This window comes from Talpa occidentalis, unplaced genomic scaffold (genome assembly GCF_014898055.3).
Source record: "Talpa occidentalis isolate TD23 unplaced genomic scaffold, MPIMG_talOcc4v2.1 talOcc4.13, whole genome shotgun sequence".
NCBI classification, from domain to species: Eukaryota; Metazoa; Chordata; class Mammalia; order Eulipotyphla; family Talpidae; genus Talpa; species Talpa occidentalis.
This window is the reverse complement of record NW_023601322.1, coordinates 78,381,559-78,401,811: the sequence shown is the minus strand read 5'-3', so window position 1 is coordinate 78,401,811 and position 20,253 is coordinate 78,381,559. Positions and strand designations below refer to the sequence as shown.

General features: G+C 39.7%; 1 protein-coding gene across 10 annotated transcripts in view; it reads left to right on the top strand.

Moving 5' to 3' along the window:
• The window catches only part of MEGF10 (multiple EGF like domains 10), a 340,065-nt gene that overhangs the window by 247,440 nt on the left and 72,372 nt on the right, over positions 1–20,253 (top strand). For all 10 annotated transcript variants that reach the window (XM_037509425.2, XM_054694471.1, XM_054694465.1 and 7 more), the window contains one exon: positions 8,245–8,337. In XM_037509425.2, the coding sequence (XP_037365322.1) occupies positions 8,245–8,337 (93 nt within the window). The remainder of the gene's footprint in view (positions 1–8,244; positions 8,338–20,253) is intronic.

Genomic DNA, 20,253 nt, shown 5'->3' with positions numbered 1-20,253 from the left:
TGGGCAGAAGAATAAACATGAGGTATATATGCAAGTAATAGTGTCTACAAAGACATTGCATTATTTGTAATGACTTTTTTTATTTATCCCTAAAAGCCCAAAAGGCCCTCAGAAATAAGAGAAAGGAATTTTAGTTATGGATTTTTTTTTATAACATTATTAAATGCGAATTTCTAGACACCCGGTGTTCTTCGGGACTCCACGACTGATCAGTCACCTATGCAAATTACATATATGGACCAATAGTGACTGTGAGGCAAGACCCTTGACCCCAAGCAGTGAGTCATGTCACTTTAGGGATGGGATGGAAGGAGAATGGAGTGTGAGGCAAACTGTTGTTGGCCACACTTTCCTGAGACTGTATCTCAGAGGTATTCACTTCCTATGTTCAAATATTCTCTCTATGGTAAGACCCACTTGATCTCACCTGGAATTAACTGTTTCTTTTCTCAGTACTCTTTATGACAACTTTATTGAGCTATAATTCATGTGCCATATAATTCAGTTATTTAAAGTGTCTAGTTTAATGGTTGTTAGTGTCTTTACAAAGTAACACAACCGGAGCCTCCCTGGTGGCGCAGTGGGTTGAGTGTAGCACTGTGAAGCTGTCTGCTACCTTTGCAGCGCCGGTTCAATTCCCGGCCAGCCAGGAAGAGTCCCACATAGCATGACAGACCTCTCCTGTGTTGCCCGCTGCTCCCCTCAGCAGTGTTTTTGGTTGTCTGCCTGATCTGCTCCCTGCTCTGTCTCTGGTAAATCCTCTCACCCTCCTGTGCCTCTGGCCTCTATCCCAGCTCTTGTATAAAAATAAATAAATCTTTAAAAAAAAAAAAGATTAAAAAAAAGTAACACAACCATTACATAATATTCAAGCATTTTTGTCACCTATAAAAAAATGCCTTGTCTCCATAGTCATCATCCCACATTCATTTCTAGCTCCACCCACCCCAGACCCAGACAACTACTAGTATAATTTGTGTCTTTATAGATTTGCTTGCTTGGATGTTTCATACAATGCAGTCATTGAATATGCTGTCACAGTGTTTTTGCTCATACATATGCATTCTGCTCTCTGTTTATTGGTTTTGACTTCTGTAGACTCAGAGTTCCTCATCTGCCATCTTTGTATACGTAGTGGTGCCTAGCTATGTGTTCACTACCTCAGTAAATACTAAATTGAAGAAGACAATTCCCTTCCCTTTTATAAACAAACACAGCAAGGTAGACTGCAATGCAATGCTTAGAAATATGAAAACATATGAAATATGAAAACATACAATGTCTGTATCAGACATTGTAATAGCAATTGAATGTTGTAAAGACTTCTCACATAATTGACTTAGACAAAAATATGACAAAATATTCTCTCTCTCTCTCTCTCTCTCTCTCTTTTCCTCTCTCTCTCATTTGAATCATCTAAGTTCTAACTCCTCCGCAGCATAATCTTTACCATCCTTTTTACCTCCTCCCACCCTCTGGTTAAAATCCTGCATAAGTTTTGGTCCATAGGGAGTCAGACACTTTGCTTTTGACTGCTTAACTTCTAACATCAGCTACAAATATTGGGGAAATCATTCCATTTTCCTAAATTTCCTTGTCTAATAAATGCAGACTGATGCTCAGTAGACTTTTAACTTAAAGGCACTTTAAACTCCTCCCTGAGCAAGCACAAGATTTGTGACTTATGCTTTTTCTTTTTCTTCAGCAGAATTAAAGAAACTTCTGAGGAGAGATGGAGTAGCTGGAGGGTTTGTGTTTCTATTGGTCAATTATTTTCAAAAGATTCTTTGACCCTGGAAACACTTTTCAAGTTAATTTAAATAAATTAATCATACCTTATTCTTTAGAGCTACAGTTGCATCTGTGGTCAGAGCTATAACTGGTTTATAAAAGTCGTAAAGTCTACTCACTCTTACTTTCACCTTTTTGCTATACCCTAGGTGTAAACCCAAAAGGAAATATATGTTGCAGAAGAGAAAACTACTTGGCATATTGAGTAGCTCTTGGTATTAAAGCCAAGTATTTGTAAGTGAAAAGAATGAGGGCTGTAGCACTGATAATGGGATTTAAATGGATTTAGGAACTAAGGTTGAAACAGAAGCCTAATTAAAGAAGATTTCAGGGTCATCAGGTCAGCCTTCACCTGTCCATCAGACCGACAGGCTATCCACAGTTTTACTTCAAAGTCATGGCATGTACTTCTCATTAGTGTCTTTTGCCTCCCTGTTCTTGAGGGAGCAGATGCCTTAACTGTCCCCCACAACTTGATGTATCTGTAGCAGAGAACTGAATGTGGGTCCGAAGATTTGGCTTGCATTTGGTCTCTAAAAAAAAAGAGTACTAAAAAAATGCTGAGTATGATAGTTAATGATTTTTTAATGAGAGATGTAAATAAAAAATCATATCAGTTAGATTGTCTTTATTAGCCTTTTCCTTGTATTACTTCCCCTATTAAAAATAAGAAAAAAGGACCTGAACACAAAATAAAATGATGATCTTTTCCACTGATGAGAGATGGGTTACACACTTAGAATTGGTCTTCTATACCTGTTCCTGAAATCCAAGCTATTGAACATTTGCTCAGAGGGAACCTCTATTCCTTTTCTTCTTTTCTAGGTCACACTGGGATTTTCTAGATGAAAAATTCATGTCTTAAACTAACTTTGGTTTCTCATGTGGCCTATGTTAAATGTGGATGCTGGGCATCCGGGTAGGTGGCAGCCAAAGGTGAAAGAGGAAAGATAAGACTGGGGTTCTAGGTCTTGCTGAAATCATCTCCTAGAAGGAGCAACTGTGTTTGCCACTGCATATGCCATAGTTAGTGTTCCTGCAACTTGGTGAGTTAGCAAACAGTCTCTGGATTACTCTGTTCTTTGCCAGCCCCCTTTCCTGTTGTTGTTGCTGGTAGCCTATGAAGGCTATTGTTAGATGTGGCTGTTGTTAGATATCCAGAGCAGGTGGGGTCGGGCATGGAGAAGAGATGGCACAGAGTCCAGTGCTGTGTGACAATCTTGTACTGTGGCAGCCAAAATTTGTGTCCCTTCTTTTAGAACCATCCCAACAATAGTTTCCATTATTTATGTCAGTATTGGACTTCTGGCTCTAGTGCTTAGAGGTGATGCTAATGGTTTTAGCTTTAATTAAGAAAAAAATCATTAGGAAAGCAGATTTCCCTTTGCAATTCCTAATTAACTTGCAGGCAAATGTGTTTTCTGCTCATGATCCACTCATGTTTTGCTTCAGATTTTGGTCAAATGTTAGCTCAAGGTTTTCATGAAAAGAATCTAGATTTTTAATTGACATCATAGGATTTTCTTTCATCTATTATAATTGACTGGACCATTAACATTCATTTCTTAAAACACAAAGTTTGTACCATCAGTAATCAAATGTGAGAGCATTTATATGATTATTCAGCTGAAGAAGATCTTTGACATTCTGCATAGAAATTCACTTATTAACCTTTTTTGGGGGATTAGCAAAACAAAAGCAACAAAACCTCCAATCTGTTGGTATCCAAGCCAGTGTAATTCTGATTCTTAACCCTCTGGAACACATATTTTATTTATTCAGTATTTTTTTTAAGAGCAACCATTCTTTTTTTTTTTTTTTTTTAAAGATTTATTTATTCATGCATTCAAGAACCGGGGTACAGGCCAGATGTGTTGGAGGGTGAGAGGATTCACCAGAGACAGAGCGGAAACAGAACAGGCAGATTGACCGAAATACACTGCTGAGGGGAGCAGTGGGCAAGATAGGAGAGGTCTGCCATGCTATGTGGGACTCTCTCTCGCCTGCCGGGAAATGAACCGGCTCTGCAAAGGCTGCAGACAGCTTCGCAGCACTGTGCTCAACTGCCTGCACCACAAGGGGAGGCCCTATTCAGTATTTCTTTATCTGTTTTAATAAAGATTGTCTTGCTATCAGAGGAAATATAACCCCCCAGTCAAAAGATAGAGTTAAAGGGCCTCCCCGGTGGTACAGCAGGTTGAGCACAGCACTGTGAAGCTGTCCGCAGCCTTTGCAGCATGGTTCGATTCCCGGCCGGCTGGGGAGATACTCACATGGTGCGGCAGACCTCTCCCGTCTTGCCCGCTGTTCCCCTCAGCAGTGTTTTTGGTCCGTCTGCTGTTCTATTTCCTACTCTGTCTCTGGTGAATTCTCTCACCCTCCCATGTCTCTGACCTGTACCCCAGTTCTTGTATAAATAAATCCTTTTGTTAAAGATTTATTTATTTATGCATACAAAAGCTGGGGTACAGGCCAGAGGTGTGGGGGTTAGAAGATTCACCAGAGACGGAGTGGGGGAACAGAACAGGCAGACGGACTGAAGTACACTGCTGAGGGGAGCAGCGGGTGAGTCAGGAGAGGTCTGCTGCACCATGTGGGTTGCTCTCTGGCTGGCCAGGGATTGAATTCGTGCTGCAGAGGCTGCAGACAGCTTCATAGGTTGCATCTTAACACCTTGCGCTACCAGGGAGGCCCTAAATAAATCTTTAGATAAAAAAAAAGATATGAGTGAAATCAGGAAGTGTGATGAATCTAGCTTTGTCAGTCTTACCTTTCTTCCTGGTTGATTCATGTGGACACATGGAAATCATTTCAGGTCACCCTGGAGTTAAGAACCTACACAACTACAATAAAACCAAACTTTAACTGCAGCCTATATGGTCACTAGTAGGCATGTCTAAGAATCAGTTTGTGGGGAGAGAAAGATGAGTGGTAAAGCAAAGTTAAAAAGAAGGTAAGAAGGCCTCCCTGGTGGTGCATGGGTTTGAGCGCTATGCTGCGAAGCTGTTTGCAGACTCTACCATGCGGGTTCGATTCCCAGCCGACCAGGGAGATAGTGACATAGCAACGCAGACCTCTCCTATCTTGCCTGCTGCTCCCCTCAGCAGTGTATTTCAGTCAATCTGCCTGTTCACTCCCCGCTCTGTCTCTTGTGAATCCTCTCACTCTCCCGTGCCTCTGGCCTGTACCACCAGCTCTTGTATAAATGAATAAATCTTTTTTTAAAAAAAAAAAAAAGGTAAGAAATGAAAGCAGAGAGAAGAAAAAAACAGCAGCAGGCTAAGACCTGCACACAGAGCAAACAGGCACCTGCACACAGGTATTCTCTCATGGCCATCCACCCACTCCCAGGTAAATATGAAACCCCAGGTTGTTCTGATCCAATCCAGTTTCCTGGGAACCCAGAGATTTTCATATTTTTAAATATTGAAGTTGATTCCTTTGTCAAGATATAAAAACAAGATGCCCAAGATATAAAAACAAAGACTGTAGTATTTTTCCAATACAAATTTGCCTTGTAAGATACATTACACCATTTCTTTAGTATAAAATTAATTGGTGAAAACAAGGCTACTTTAAATAAACACGAAAATTTGAAATTCAAAGATATAGATGAGACTTCTTTTCATCAACCACCACATCCAATTTCCTTATTTTCATTGTGCATTTTCTGAAGAGCCTTGTTTCACATTGGAGGCAAGTAGTGTCTGATTTTTTAAAACTTCTTGAGCTATACAAATAGAATTTTAAATAGTTTTAATATCTCAAAGTGGAGAAATTGGTAAATTTGAGCCTGAAGACTGATCATCAGAATATATTGCAAACATAGATGTCATCAGTATTAAGTCAAGTGAGACAGAGCACTCTCATATTTTACACACTCACAGTGGCTGTCTGCACTCTAAGATGGGAATGCTACGTGTGTACCTGTTGCCATATACAACAATGTGATTCAGTGCCCAGAACAGGCCCTGCATGGTTTACCTGAGCTGTCTCTGGCATTGAACTTAAATATCCATATTCCAGTTATGGTAGTTTTTTGGCTTGTAAGTGTATACCTAAAATTTAAAGAACACAGAACTATGTTTTCACAAATGAATGCTGCCTCTGCCTTTTCCTACATGTGTAGGATAGCAGGAGACATTGAACCCTGAGGTCAGCACCTAAAAACTTAACTTGGCAACATAAGTGAACATGTTGTAGGGACAGTCTATTCTTCTGTTATGGTCAGATTTTGCATTTAGTTACTTTAAATATGTCTGAATCAAATATTTGGGGTGATAAGCATTTCTTTAGAATTCTAGTGTCAAAATCTCCTGGACGAAGGTCCCAATTTCACCTGGCCTGGCATCCCTCATCAAATTGCCTGGGTGCTAAGGAATTATTCCGGGGCTAGGAATTGAACTTGCATTTCCTGAAATTGATGGTGATTTTCATTTTTGTGAGGTCCTCTGTCTGACGGTTTCTTGTAACAAATTTATGTGTTTCACTAGAATACTCCCAACTTGTTCTCAGAATAAAGTCCTAATGCCTTGGTTTGGTTCTTTCCTAAACTATTGATCCAAACAGTGTACCCAATGTTTAAAATTTAAAATATCTCTCCTTAATAACTCTTCTTATCAAAATCTTTATGATAAAGATCTCAGAAGTCATAATTTTTGATGTGTGTATGTATGTGTGTATATGTATGTATACACACCATATATATCTCAAACAATATATACAAAATACATACAATATGTACACAGTGTATACCATATAATGAGCACACAACAATATATAAATCACATAAGAGGGTATTTAATGACATGGACAGATTTTTTTCCCTTTATGTCAAGTGGAAAGGCAAATTGGAAAATATTGTGATTCTGGGATTTTTTTTCCTTCAAGAGAAAAATATATAGAACATAGAAAAAATTCCTGAAATGTTCATACTCAAAAATGTACTGTTTGAAGGAACTGAGATTTTTGCTTACTGGCATTTATGCATGTATAGTGTACCTGCTTAACTTTTGTAATAAGACATGAGTTAATAAAGCTTATCTTTAAATTGTAGGATACTTTATCTCATCCTTTAAAAAAAACTGGAATATCTGAACCTAAAACTTATCCAAGTTGTTTTTACAATTACCACTAATATCTGGGTATTTTATTTTATTTATTTATTATTTTTTAAAGATCTATTTATGTTTATACAAGAACTGGGGTATAGGTCAGAGGTGTGGGAGGGTGAGAGGATTCACCAGAGACAGAGTGGGGAACAGAACAGGCAGACAGACCGAAATACACTGCTGAGGGGAGCAGCGGGAGAGACAGGAGAGGTCTGCCACGCCATGTGGGTCGCTCCCTGGCCAACTGGGAATCGAACCCATGCTGCAGAGGCTGCGGACAGCTTCACAGTGCTGCGCTCAACCCACTGTGCCACCAGGGAGGCCCTATCTAGGTATTTTAAAGAGTATTTAACCAATGTGAGTGGCACTGAGATTGAAGGTAAACCTAATGATCAACTCAGCATGTTTTTGATGTCAACTTCTGTCAGACCTCTGAACTTTGTTTTGGAGATCATCAGACTACCCATCTAGTCATATTTACAGCGATATTTCTTTCTTTTTTTTTAAAGAATTATTTATTTGTTTATTTATTTATTTATTTAGTAGAAGAACTGGGGTGTAGGCCAGGAGGGATGAGAGGAATTACCAGAGACAGAGTAGGCGCAGAACAGGCAGATTTACTGAAATAAACTGCTAAGGAGAGCAGAGAGGTCTGCAGCACCATATGTGGGTTAGCATCCTGGCCTAGGATGGAACTCAGGCTGTGGTGATAGTGCTGAGACTTAACCCCACACCACCAGGGAGGCCCCTACAGGGATAGTTCTTTCCACCTAAGATACTCACTGCTGAAAGAAAAGTTGAGATTTAGCACTTTCCAGGCCTAAGTGACATTGTTCTTTTACATTCTTTTCAGAAGAAAAAGATGTGCAATTCTGCCATGTCACGGGTGTGAATAGCACATTCACTAAGAAACTTAGTTTTTCTAGCAAAGATATTATGTAAAGGGAGTACCTCTCTGTCTGCTCCATTGCTCTGGAGTCCTGCTAGCTTGCACTGTGGTTGGTTTCTACATCCATATCCAAAGAGGATCTATTTGTTAGTCATAGATAATTTTTTTAAAAAGGTGAATTAGGCAATTTTCCTTGAAACTTCTAATTTAGCGTGAAGTAGAATTAAATAGTAGAAATGAATAAATGTATTTGGAGATAGAAAAGTAAGAAGAGGAATTGTTTGGTTACACAGCAGACTGTAAGAGGGCTGAGGAATGGATTGAAGAAAATTATCAAGCATGCATGTTGTTTTTAAGTGATACTTGAGACTGGGATGTGAAACAGCTGTGTTGTTGGGTGTTTTTTTTTCCTCGTGCCAACTTTCCTTATTTGATTGATTTTCTCTCTGACAGCCCACTGTGCTGATAAATGTGTCCATGGTCGCTGCATTGCTCCAAACACCTGTCAGTGTGAGCCTGGCTGGGGTGGGACCAACTGCTCCAGTGGTAAGTTTCCACCTGCTGTTGTCTGTCTCTGGATGTGTTTGCTCTATGGGCCTCCTTGTCTGCAGTTTTCCCTGAGCCATGGGTTTCCTTCTTCATTTCTATGCAGAACACGATGAGGATTCCAAATCCAACACATGAATAAAATTTCTTTTAAAACTATTGACACACTATGCAGTCCTGTTGTTAATTGTGTGTAAAGAAAGGTACTTACTAGGAAGGAAGATTTCAAGAATTTGATGCTGATTCTTCTGTGCCTATTGATGTCTTTTCCAAAGTAGTCTCCAGAATTTAAATTTCTTTCTTCAGAAAGGCAGTTGTGTTCGTAACATAGCTATTGTATTGTAACTTCTGTTTTATTTATCAATTTATCTAAGATACTTTTCTGCCCATTAAAATTTACCACCTGTTAGTATCAACTCAGAAGTAAAATAGATATTTTGGATGTTTAACATTTTTATTTATCACTGAATTCTGAAATGTAAATAATGAGTACTTGTTCAAATAGCTTTAGGCAGACATATTGGTAATAAATGAAAATCACAAACATTTTGGTATTAAATAAAATAATAATATGTAATTTGTGTCTATTATGTTAGAATCGTAATTCTAAAATGATAACATCTTGGACTACAAGCATGTTGTACTTTAAATACCTTATCCATTCTAAGGAGGATTAAATGATGGAATGTCATGTAATACAGTTGCTTTTTGAAATTTCACAGTTAAAACTTCAGTTTTCTGGCTAAGATGTTGTTGGGCATGCAATTGTGTGCACTTCCTGTTCCTTTATACTTCTTTTTGCTTTGAAAAATGTTAAAGGGAACTGGAGTGCAACTAAATTATAATGCATAAAGGATTATATTTAGAGAAAGCAAATAATAGTTTAAAAAAAATAGCAGGCTGCTATGACAGCACAAATTAGTCCTCACTGCTACCAAATAGTTTTTTGAAACTGGTCTGAAAGCACTTTAAGTTGTCCAGAAAACATGATTTTAAGAATTTCCACTTGCTCACATTTTAAATTGGGCAGATTACTCTTTATCTTCTTAGAACTTCTTGTTTCAGACTTGTGATCTCTTGGCTCTCCCTGAAACAGCATCTCCAGGGGGAGTCTTGTGCTGTCTGTGGACAGAACATTCTGTGTGAAAGAGCCTTTTTATTGTATCTTAAACAGCAAGTGTGTGTGTGTATGTGTGTGTGTGTGTGTGTGTGTATGTGTGTCTTTCTGCCTCTGACAGGCTTCTAATTCCAATGGATGGCTGTCTTGCAGGGTTTTGTTTTGTTTCTGTTGGAGTTCAGGAGGAGAGTGGGCATTTTTGTTCACATGCCGTTGAGGCAGAATGTTTGGGATGTGGGATTTGGCTCATGTCCATTTTTCTGGCCTACTGACCTCAAATACGATGTTGCTTTCATTAACTTTTCCGGCTCAAAAATCAATTGTGCCTACACATTTTGAAGAAAAATAACATTATTATATAAACTAGTGGAATAGAAAAGAGTGAATGTATTCTTCATTTAAAAAATGAGATTTGTTGCTAATCCCAGGCAAGAATACTATGAAATAACTTCAAGTTGTATTCACACATTTTCTCATAAGAGCTGCAGTCTACCTTAAGCTAAGAGAGCAGACTGAAGGGTGTTTGTGTAAAGAAAACAGATTCCTACAGGGGCTTCAGATTCAAGTTCTCTATCTCTAGAACTGATTTAGACCTAGAAAATAAACTGTTGCTTTATTTTGGAGTTTTCTGATTTTTTTTTTCATGTCTAGAATTTTTTGTTTTATTTTTAAAGATAATTCTGCAAATTACTCTGTAATTTGCTTTTAAAAAAAAAATCTAATAAGTTCTGATTTTTGAATGAAGCTTCTAGAATTCTGAGAACCCATGTTCTTTCAGTCCTGGGAGATAGATATTGAGATATTTTTGGTTTGATCTCTACAATTCATGTTTTATAATGAACAAAAGCATAAATAAATGTGGACAAATATCTAAAATTTTTCAAGATATCTGAGAAAAACATTTGACACTTTTTTTAAGTACTTAAGAAAATGTGATTCTGAGCTGGAGCACTAGTTTTTATCTGTAGACGTTTCCCTTTTACCCATTAGGTGACATATAATTTAATTACTCTTGGGCAGATAACTCTTGAAACAAAATGCATGCTCTGATAATCTACTCAGTGGCAGAGTAACAATGGTCTGATTTCCAAGTGTTTTATTTCTGTGTCCCCTCCTCTCTGGTTATTGTTATACATAGGCTTGGAAATGTAAGTTTGGTGGTTAGATTAGTTTCTTTTATTAATCAGGGCCCCAATAGGAGACATAAACCACACTAATTTTTTTTGAGTAAACCTTTATCTTTTTGGAACAAATTTAGATTTACAGAAAAATTGCTAAGAGAGCCAACAGTTATCAGGTGCCACCATCTTGTCTTCCCCCTTGTAACATGTTCAATTACTTTCAGTTTCTGAAAACTGAGACACTAATACTAGTACATTAACATTAAACAAACACTGCAATTTATTTGGTTTTTGTACATTTTTTTCCCATTAATCTCTTCTTTCTGTTCCAAGGTCTAATCCAGGGCAACACAACACAGTGCATTTCATTGTCAAGCCTCCCCAGGCTCCTCTGGTCTGTGTTTCCAGTCTTTCTTTGTCTTTCACAACTTTAACAGTCTGGAGGAGTGCTGGACAATCTCCTGTAGACTGCCCCCAGTCTGTAGTTGTCTGGTGCTTTTCTCATGATTAGAGTAGAGTTGTGGGTTTTCAAAAGAGTACCATTGAATTGAAGTACCCTTCTCAGCACATCATATCAGAGACATCCTGATAGTTACATGACATCAGTGATAATGTCATCATTTGGTTAACCTTTATCAGTTGATGATGTGTAGTGCCTGCCAGGTTCCTCCACATTAAGTTACTATTTTTTTCTTTCCCTGCTCTACCGTTTGGAAGCAAGTCTTTAAGTCTACCCTTCCCTTAAGAGTAAAGGCTAGGAATTAAGCTCCATGTATTTGTGGGAGAAGTATGTATATATGTTACTGAAACTTTTCTGTAAGGAAGATGTATTTCTTCTCCCCTATATTTTCAATCATTCGTTTATAATTTTATGTACTCCTGTATATTTATGTGACATTTTGGGTTATAAGCCAATAACATTATTTTGTTCAAATTGTTTCACCTTTGGTGATTGGGGGTTTTAAGGAGTTCCTGTCTCTTTTTGACATGCCCTCATGCTTCTGGTTTTTTGTTTTTGTTTTTTTTCTTTGTTCACTTGCTTACTTTCTATAGTCTAAACTCATTTTGTGTTTTTTTCCTGCTTCAGTCCTGGAATGACCCCCTGGAGACCAGCATTTAGAAACCTAGATCTGCAAGAAAGATATGCACATTGCTACTTGGACACACAGTAATTTGAACAAGGAAAATTTACTGAAAAGAATTATTAACTAACAGTCAGTAATGAGGAATTGGTTAGCAATAAGTAGATAGCACTGAACAGCATATAGCACTAGCATATACAAGAGGCAGCCATCCCTTTGGGCTGCACTAGAATGCTAAAGAGGCAGCCCATTGGCGGTTTGATCCAGATCCTTTTGAGAGGGCTTAGTCACAGCTCACTGAGTGGCAGAGAGGCTGCTGTAGTACTATGCTAGCAGAATTTGCTAGAAATCTGCATTTTGGAACTTCCTAGAAATCTGCCTTAATAGGATGCTTGGGAAAACTGTTCATGGAGAAGTGTCTCAGAGAAACACATTGCTACAAAAAGCCCCAGATGGGTGCTAGGGGAAGTTCTGACTGATGGAGGCTGCTAGCCACAGTGCAGTGCAGAAGCTGGGTGCTAGAGGAGCTGTACATTCTATAGGAACCTGGAGAAGCCACTCCCACTGTACCTATGTGTCGACTTGGCAAGAGCTAGTACAAGACAGGCCAGTACACTGGAGAGTCAGTTGAGCTAGCCCAGCAGAACCAGGTTGGAAAACTCTGTCCTCTTGCACTATTTCTCCAGTGTCCATTGTAGTAAATGCTTAACATTTTACCACCTTGCAAAAGAAAAATATCTAAGGGACCCACATTCATTTTTGTAGACAATGAAGGAGATAAATTCAGTGCTGAAAGGCAATAACGTGATCACTGTTGCAGGCACTCATTTTGTTCCTGTTGGTAACTTTCTACATAAATTTGAAATCTTGTTTATCAGCAAAACAGCTTTATATTTCTGCCTGATAAGATCCAGCCATTTATCTGGCAAATAAAAACGTTTTCACTCTGTTCCTGAAATGAAGAAATGCAAGTCCTAACAGTCATTGTATCCACTGCTGGTTATATTAGCTTTTCCTCAAATTTAAATTTAATCACAGTTCCGCTGACTAGTCTGTTAGTTAGACACTAAAGTTAACTTCCAACAACTTGTATATGAAAGAAAATAAAAATGGAAAAGAGAAGGGAGAAAAATAGCATCCATAAATTAATATGTGTGTGTGTGTGTGTGTGTGTGTAACAAGTGAATAGAAAATATTGAAAACTGCTATAGATCTCTTTTCCATAAGTAGTCATAAGGCTGTAATTGTACATATGGCTTCCTTCTTCCCCTTCCCCAGTTTTTATTTCTCCCCCTCCTCAGCCCAAACCCCATCTGTTTGTGGTTCCTAACCTAGTGGATTTATTTAAATTTTAATTCCTGAAGGATCTCATTTCTCAGTTCCTGTCTTTTTTTGCTGGTTGGCAGTTTGTATTAAGCTTTACCACTGCACATGAAAGTACTAAGTGGTGCCCCTAGAATCTCTGCTTTCCTTTTTCCTACTATGTAGCAGCAACCCAGTTTCCTCTTGACAATCAGGATCAGTCTCTCTGGAACCTTTGCTTATGTTAGGAGCCTAAAATAACCAGATAACAATAATTTATTTTTTTTAAAGATTTATTTATTTATGCATACAGGAACTGGGGGTACAGGTCAGAGGTGTATAGGGGATGCAAGAGGACTCACCAGAGACAGAGTGGGGAACAGAACAGGCAGACTGACCAAAACACACTGCTGAGAGAAGCAACAGGTGAGACAGGAGAGGTCTGCTGCACTATGTGGGTAGCTCCCTGGCTGGCCAGGGATTGAACTCATGCTACAGAGGCTGCAGACAGCTTCATAGAGCTGTGCTTAACTCCTTGTGCCACCAAGGAGGCCCTAATAATAATTTAAAAAGCAACACCCACCGCTCTCTATTTGTATCCTTCCTAATATACATAGGAGATACCTTCCCCTGAGCAGGTGGATTTTTTTTTTAAGATTTATTTATTTATGCATACAAGAGCTGGGGTATAGGCTAGAGATGCAGGGGGGTGAGAGGATTCACCAGAGATAGAGTGGGGAACAGAACAGCAGACTGACTGAACTACACTGCTGAGGGGAGCAGCAGGCGAGACAGGAGAGGTCTGCTGCACCATGTGGGTTGTGCCCGCGGACTGCTTCATAGTGCGGTGCTTAACCCCTTGCACCACCAGGGAGGCCCCCCATGAGCAGGTTTACAAGACTTCCCTTAGAGATTGAATGTGGCTGTTTACTTTGAGAGGGGAGGGATGGATTCTGCATGTGAGTGTTTCTGGATCTTAATGTATTTGTTCTCTGTATAAAAGAGCAGGTGTGTTGGAGAACTATACGAAGTTTGTTCCCCTGGAGTGAAATCATGATTTATTTGACTAGACTCAGACTTATTGCTTTTTTTTAAATTTGATTAAATTATTTTTTTTTAGAAAGCACACATATTTTACTTTTATTGGCATCCTAATGTATACCCTAGCCTATAGGACATTAATCTATCCTTACAACTTTCTCTTCCCTCCTCTCTTTCCTGCTCTTTCTGTCCCTCCCCCACATCAATCTCTCTGTTCGTTCATCAGTCCTCTCAATTTCTCTTCCTCTCTCACTGCATGATAAACAACTCCTGGAGGGCAGGAGCTGTGTTTTTTTTTTAATCTCTTGAGCCTCCACTGGGCCTGGGCTATGGTTGGAGCACAATAAATGTTTGTTCCATTTAATTAGATTGAAGGAACTATGATTCTGTATGAGTCTGGGAAGATCATTGGTGTTTTCGAGATGCAAACATTCACTGAGTGATTACTGTATACAAAGAGCTGTATTGGATGAGGAATGGTTGCCGGTCTCACAATTTACAGCCTCAAGAAAAGCAGGCAGTGGGGCTCCCTGGTGGCACAAGGGGTTAAAATGCAGCACTATGAAGCAATCCATAGCCACTGCAGCAGAGTTCGATCCCTAGCCAGGGAGGTGATCCACATGGCACGGCAGACCTCTCCGGTCTCACCCTGCTCCCCTCAACAGTGTATTTCAGTCAGTCTGCCTGTTCTGTTCCCCACTCAGTCTCTGGTGAATCCTCTTACCCCCAACACCTCTGGCCTCTACCCCAGTTCTTGTATGTATAAATAAAGAAATCTTTAAAAAAAGAAAAGAAAAGCAGGCAGAAGTGTAAATGCCTCATCCTGAGGAAGAGAACAACCTCAGCAGAAGAGGTGAATTAAGGAAGCTAAAAATGGAGTTGTGTAAGGGAGTGAAAGGTTTTCTGGGTGGACTAGGGCAGGAAGGGCTTAATATAATGCTGGAAGCAGCAAGCAGATTGCTGTGTAATGGGGGCTATAAAGATGAAACTCTTTCTTCCAGAAACATAGCTGGAGAAAGAGAAAAGAGAGAGTTTGTAGAAGGCAAATTTAGCCTCAAGAGTAAATCCTGTGTTGTTTTATTTGCTTTTGTTTGTGTTTTAAGGTGGCAAAGACTTAGAGACTGAGACAGGGAGGGAAAAGGAGAGGTTGGAAACTCATCTGAGAGAGGGGATTGTTTAATTGAGAGAATGAGGTTCCTGAGGAGACACTGGGGAATGGGAGTAGATCCCTGGCACCCATGGAGGGAATAGCAGAAAGTCCTTCTCATTTCCAACAGCACGAGGAAGAAAGAGTGACTGGCAGGGATAGTGACATGTTTATGAGCATCTAGGGTTGTAGGGGGCAAGAGGAAGTGATTATGAGAGAATTTATATCTGATGACTTTCTTCTTTTGGTAAAATGGGAGGTGACTTAACCTGCCAATAGCAGGGGAAGTAGAAGTTCAGTTACACGAATGATGATGAGGGCAGTATTTCTCTTTTTTGGAGCACTTATTATGAGTCAAGATTCATTGTAAGAATGTTACAGGAATCACTTCATTTCCTGCTCTCACTAATAAGATGGTTACAATGCTTGTTCCTATTTTATAGATGAGGCAATGGAGGTGCAGAAAAATTAAATGACTTACCCAAGTTTATACAGATAGTAGATAGTGGAGCCAGGTTTTCATCTTATTCAGAGCCAGTGATTTTAACCACAGGATTTGGTGCCTCCTAAAGTTGGAAAGGAGGGTTAGTGAAGAGAAGGGTAGGAGACACTGAGGGGATGGAGAGCGGGAGGCAGGGCCTGGCAATAACAGACAAATATTAAAATTCCTGAGCAATGTTGAGAGCACATTGACATTAGAGGTACTGAATTTAAAATGACACCAATTTGGGCCTCCCCTGGTGGAGCAGCGGTTGAGCGCTAGGCTGCGAAGCTGCCTGCAGCCTCTGCAGCACCCGTTCGATCCCCGGCCACCGGCGAGGATCCCACATGGCGCGCAGACCTCTCCTGCCGCCCACTGCTCCCCTCAGCAGTGTATTTCATCGGTCTGTCTGTTCTGGTCCCCGCTCTGGCTCTGGTGAATTCTCTCACCCTCCAGTGCTTCTGACTGTACCCAATGCTTGTATAAACAAACAAACAAACAAACAAATAAATAAATCTTTGAAAATAAATAAATAAATAAAATGACACCAATTTGGTTGGATTCATTTATAAAATATAATCTCCTCACTTGTATATTAAGAACATTGATCTAGATTATAGTTGTGATCCCTTTTAAGTCTGTGATTCCATGTGTGACTTAATTTCATAAATACATATGTGCAATCCCACAATTTTTTGTGTCAGAAACCCTTTAAACCTTTTATATGAATAGCAATAACATATTTGTTCTCTTAACCTATATAATCCTTTTTATGATTTTCTAAATGTCTGTAGAGAAATTTATTTCTCCTCTGGCTTTCAGGCACATCCAAAACACACAGGAGAGTCCTAAATCAGCCAGCAGCCAGCAAATAGTTTTTTAAATGCTTGTTCCTGAGGCTCTTTGCTTTTGACATGAGTACCAAATAGAGGCAAAAATGGAAATTAATTTTGGTCTAGAAAATCCAAACTGGATTTTTATTTAGTCAGCAATAGCATTTTTGGATAAATGTACTTGGAAGTAATGACAATATGCCTAGAAGGCAAGATTAGCTCATTTTAGGTACAACGTAAGAAACACTGATAACCTTTTATATGAAGCAGGTATACTGTGCAGAAGGAAGTCAGTAATAAGACTTTGCCTGCAGGATATACAATTGAGGGAATCCATTTGAAAGGTATTACAAGCCAGAAATCATAAGAAAGAAAAAGCTGACTTATTCCCCAGCAAGGCCTGCTGTAAACGTCTATTGACTGGACACAATAGTCAGATCGATGTTGTCTGGGGAGAGAAGACCCTTGGAGCCTAGTCCTCATGGCAAGTCATTAACGTACCCAGCACACTGTCAGAATTACTTTAGAAATCAGCTTGATGGAGCAGCAAGAGTGTCAATCATTTGGGTTCACTGGCATGGGGGCAGGACGCTGATAATAGGTGGGGACAAATGAGCTCAGAATGGTTCATTGGAACTGCCTTGAAGGCAATTTCCCTGATGAACTGTCCAAATATTTTGATAGTCACACACAGAAACTGCTGATTTTGCTTTTTTGACAGTCTGAAATCTGGGTTTTTCTTGGTTACTATTTGGAGGGGCCGAGAACCTCTAGAGACCCACCCCTCTGATCCACTCCCTGTGTTGGAATTGAATTGCAATAGCTGTTCTCTTTTCTGTGCTGTTAATGTGCTTCACTTTCCTCATGCTTAAAATAAGGATAAGAGTATCTACTTCATACTCTTGTGAGGATTAAATGACACAGTACCTGTTAAGTGCTCAGCACCATTCCTGGCAGTGTAATACTGGCCCAATAAGTGGTACTTGCAATTCCTTGGGTGACCAACATCACTTCTTTGCATCAGTCCAGGCTTTGAACAGGATGTGAATGGAGTGACTCCACATGGGCCTTCATTTGGTCCTGGGGCCTTGACCTTCTATTTAGCAGGAACCTCTCTGGCCATAGTTGTTTGCCAAGAAGCTTCTCAGGCAAAGCCCTAGTACATTCACATTATTTCCAACCTCTGAGCATAGATGTATTTACCAGATGAATTTATGTCTGGTTTGTATTGCTTCTGGCACAGTGACAATACTGTACGGCTATGTTACTCATGCTAGTCAGCTCACATGCGGGGGTTGTAAAGACAAGGCTGTGCTATCACGTTATTAAACTCTACTCCATATCACGTATTGATTTTCTGTCTTTCTTATTTGGTATAATATCCCTCCACATCCATTTATCAGAAAATCTTGGTTCAACTTCAAAATATAATAAAATCTAACCTTTTCTTACTATCTCTACTCTGCTATCACTCAAATCCAAGCCACCATCCTCTTTGAATCGGTGGTCACAGTAATCCCCTTGTTACTGCATGACTGAGACCCCACTAGGCTCTGTTCTCTATATTGAGAGCAGAGTGATCTCGTAAAACTGTACTTGAGAAAAAACTGTTCCTCTTCTCAAATTCCAAAACTCTGACCATGATCCACAAAGCCCAGTATGATCTATCCCCCTATCTCCCTGACACCTTCTTGTTCCACTTCAGCTTGGGGTGTTGGACTTCTCAAACACTGCCTCCCTTTCTTGGAACACATTAGTTGCAATTTTTTCCTTTGCACTTGATATTTCCTCTGCCTAGAATATTCTTCTCCCTGCCTTTACCTGTCTTTCTTCTTTAGGCAAATTAACTTTCAGTCTAAGTGCCGCCACCACCATGAAAGGCTTTGCCTGACCTCCATATACAAAGAGTATTTCCCCATTTCTCTCTCATCTCCTTTGTAACTTTTTTATTATTTTTTTTAAAGATTTTTTTTTTTGAAGATTTATTTATTTATTTATACAAGCACTGGGTACAGTCAGAAGTGTGGGAGGGTGAGAGAATTTACCAGAGCCAGAGCGGAGAACAGAACAGGCAGACTGACGAAATACACTGCTGAGGGGAGCAGCAGGCAGCAGGAGAGGGCGGCAGGAGAGGGCGGCAGGAGAGGGCGGCAGGAGAGGTCTGCGCGCCATGTGGGACCCTCGCCCGGCGGCCGGGGATCAAACCAGCGCTGCAGAGGCTGCGGGCAGCTTCACAGCCCAGTGCTCAACCGCTGCGCCACCAGGGGAGGCCCTGTAACTTTTTTTTAATGTCACTAAAAAAAACCTTGTTTGCTTGTTTCTGGTCTTCCCTTTAAGGAAATCCATAAAACCATGGGCTTTGTTTTGTTTTATTCACTTTTGTCTGATTTATTTATCCTATGTCTTGCACAGTGCTGGGCACACAATATTGTTCAATGTATGTTTGTGGAAGAAAACGTCTATACACTTTCCTCCTGGTGGCAAATTGTCAGAGTAACTCGAGAGAAATTTGGTGGTCTCTAGAGTAAAATTTTAATTTGTGTATGTATATGATCAGCCATTTTATTTCTACTTTATAATTCATCTAGATGCCTTGAAAAACCCTTGCCTGCATGTACTAGGAGATATTTTTTTTGCAAGTTTGTAACAGTGAAAACTTGGAAACAAAAAATGAGCATGAATATGGAAAAAGACAAATTTATTTGAGACTGTGTGATATAGATGTTCACTCCTATAAACTGCTGTATTCTACTATATTAGCACATCTATCAATATTAGTCATAATATGGGGTGAAAAAAGCAAGATATACAGTGATACATACATTCTATATAAAACTAATAAATGCATAAATTAATATGATGTGTCATTTCTGGTCACACGCACACAAGCAGGATAGACATTTAACTCATGACAGTGCTTCTTTCTGGGATACAGGTGGGGAATAAACTGGGAACCCAGGACAGAGGAGTCTAAGGGAAGTTATACTTTGTCTGTAATGTTCTGTTTCTTACATTAAATTATGAAGTGAAGGAGACAGTTAATTCTAGATTATGGGTAGATGGACCTTTCTTATAGCAGATTTTATAGTCTTTTGTAGTTAAAAAATTTCCCCTCAAGAATACTATATTAAAGCTTTCAAACCATCTGGTTAGCATGGAGGGGTCTAGGCCTGGTTTCCTTACATGGGCTTTTAAGCAAATCCTTTAAATCCTCTGCCCTTTGGCCTCTCACACCCAGAATAAGATAATTGTATTTACACAGTGGTGGTCCTAAGTACTTATCTCTCAGAACTTACTTCAGGTTCCATGTCTTCTGAACCCTTCTGCCCCACCTCCCATTTTATCTTGTACCCACAGGTATGGTGGACATAGGTCCTCTGTGTTACTCAAGCATCCTGTGCAATACTTAGCACATTCTGCTGTGATAAATATCAGTGTGGGCCTGTCTCCTCCAATAGATAAAGAAATCTTATTATCTTAGCTATAGAACTTGTCTTAGGCCAAAACAAGTAGTAAATGCTCAATAAATAGAATGTAATAGCCATAGAAGATGCTTAATACATTTTTTTTAAAGATTTATTTATTTATTTATACAAGCACTGGGTACAGTCAGAAGCGCAGGAGGGTGAGAGAATTCACCAGAGCCAGAGTGGGGAGCAGAACAGGCAGAAGGACCAAAGTACACTGCTGAGGGGAGCAGTGGGCACAGCAGGAGAGGTCTGCACGCCATGCGGGACCCTCGCTGGTGGCCGGGGATCGAACTGGCGCTGCAGAGGCTGCAGGCAGCATCGC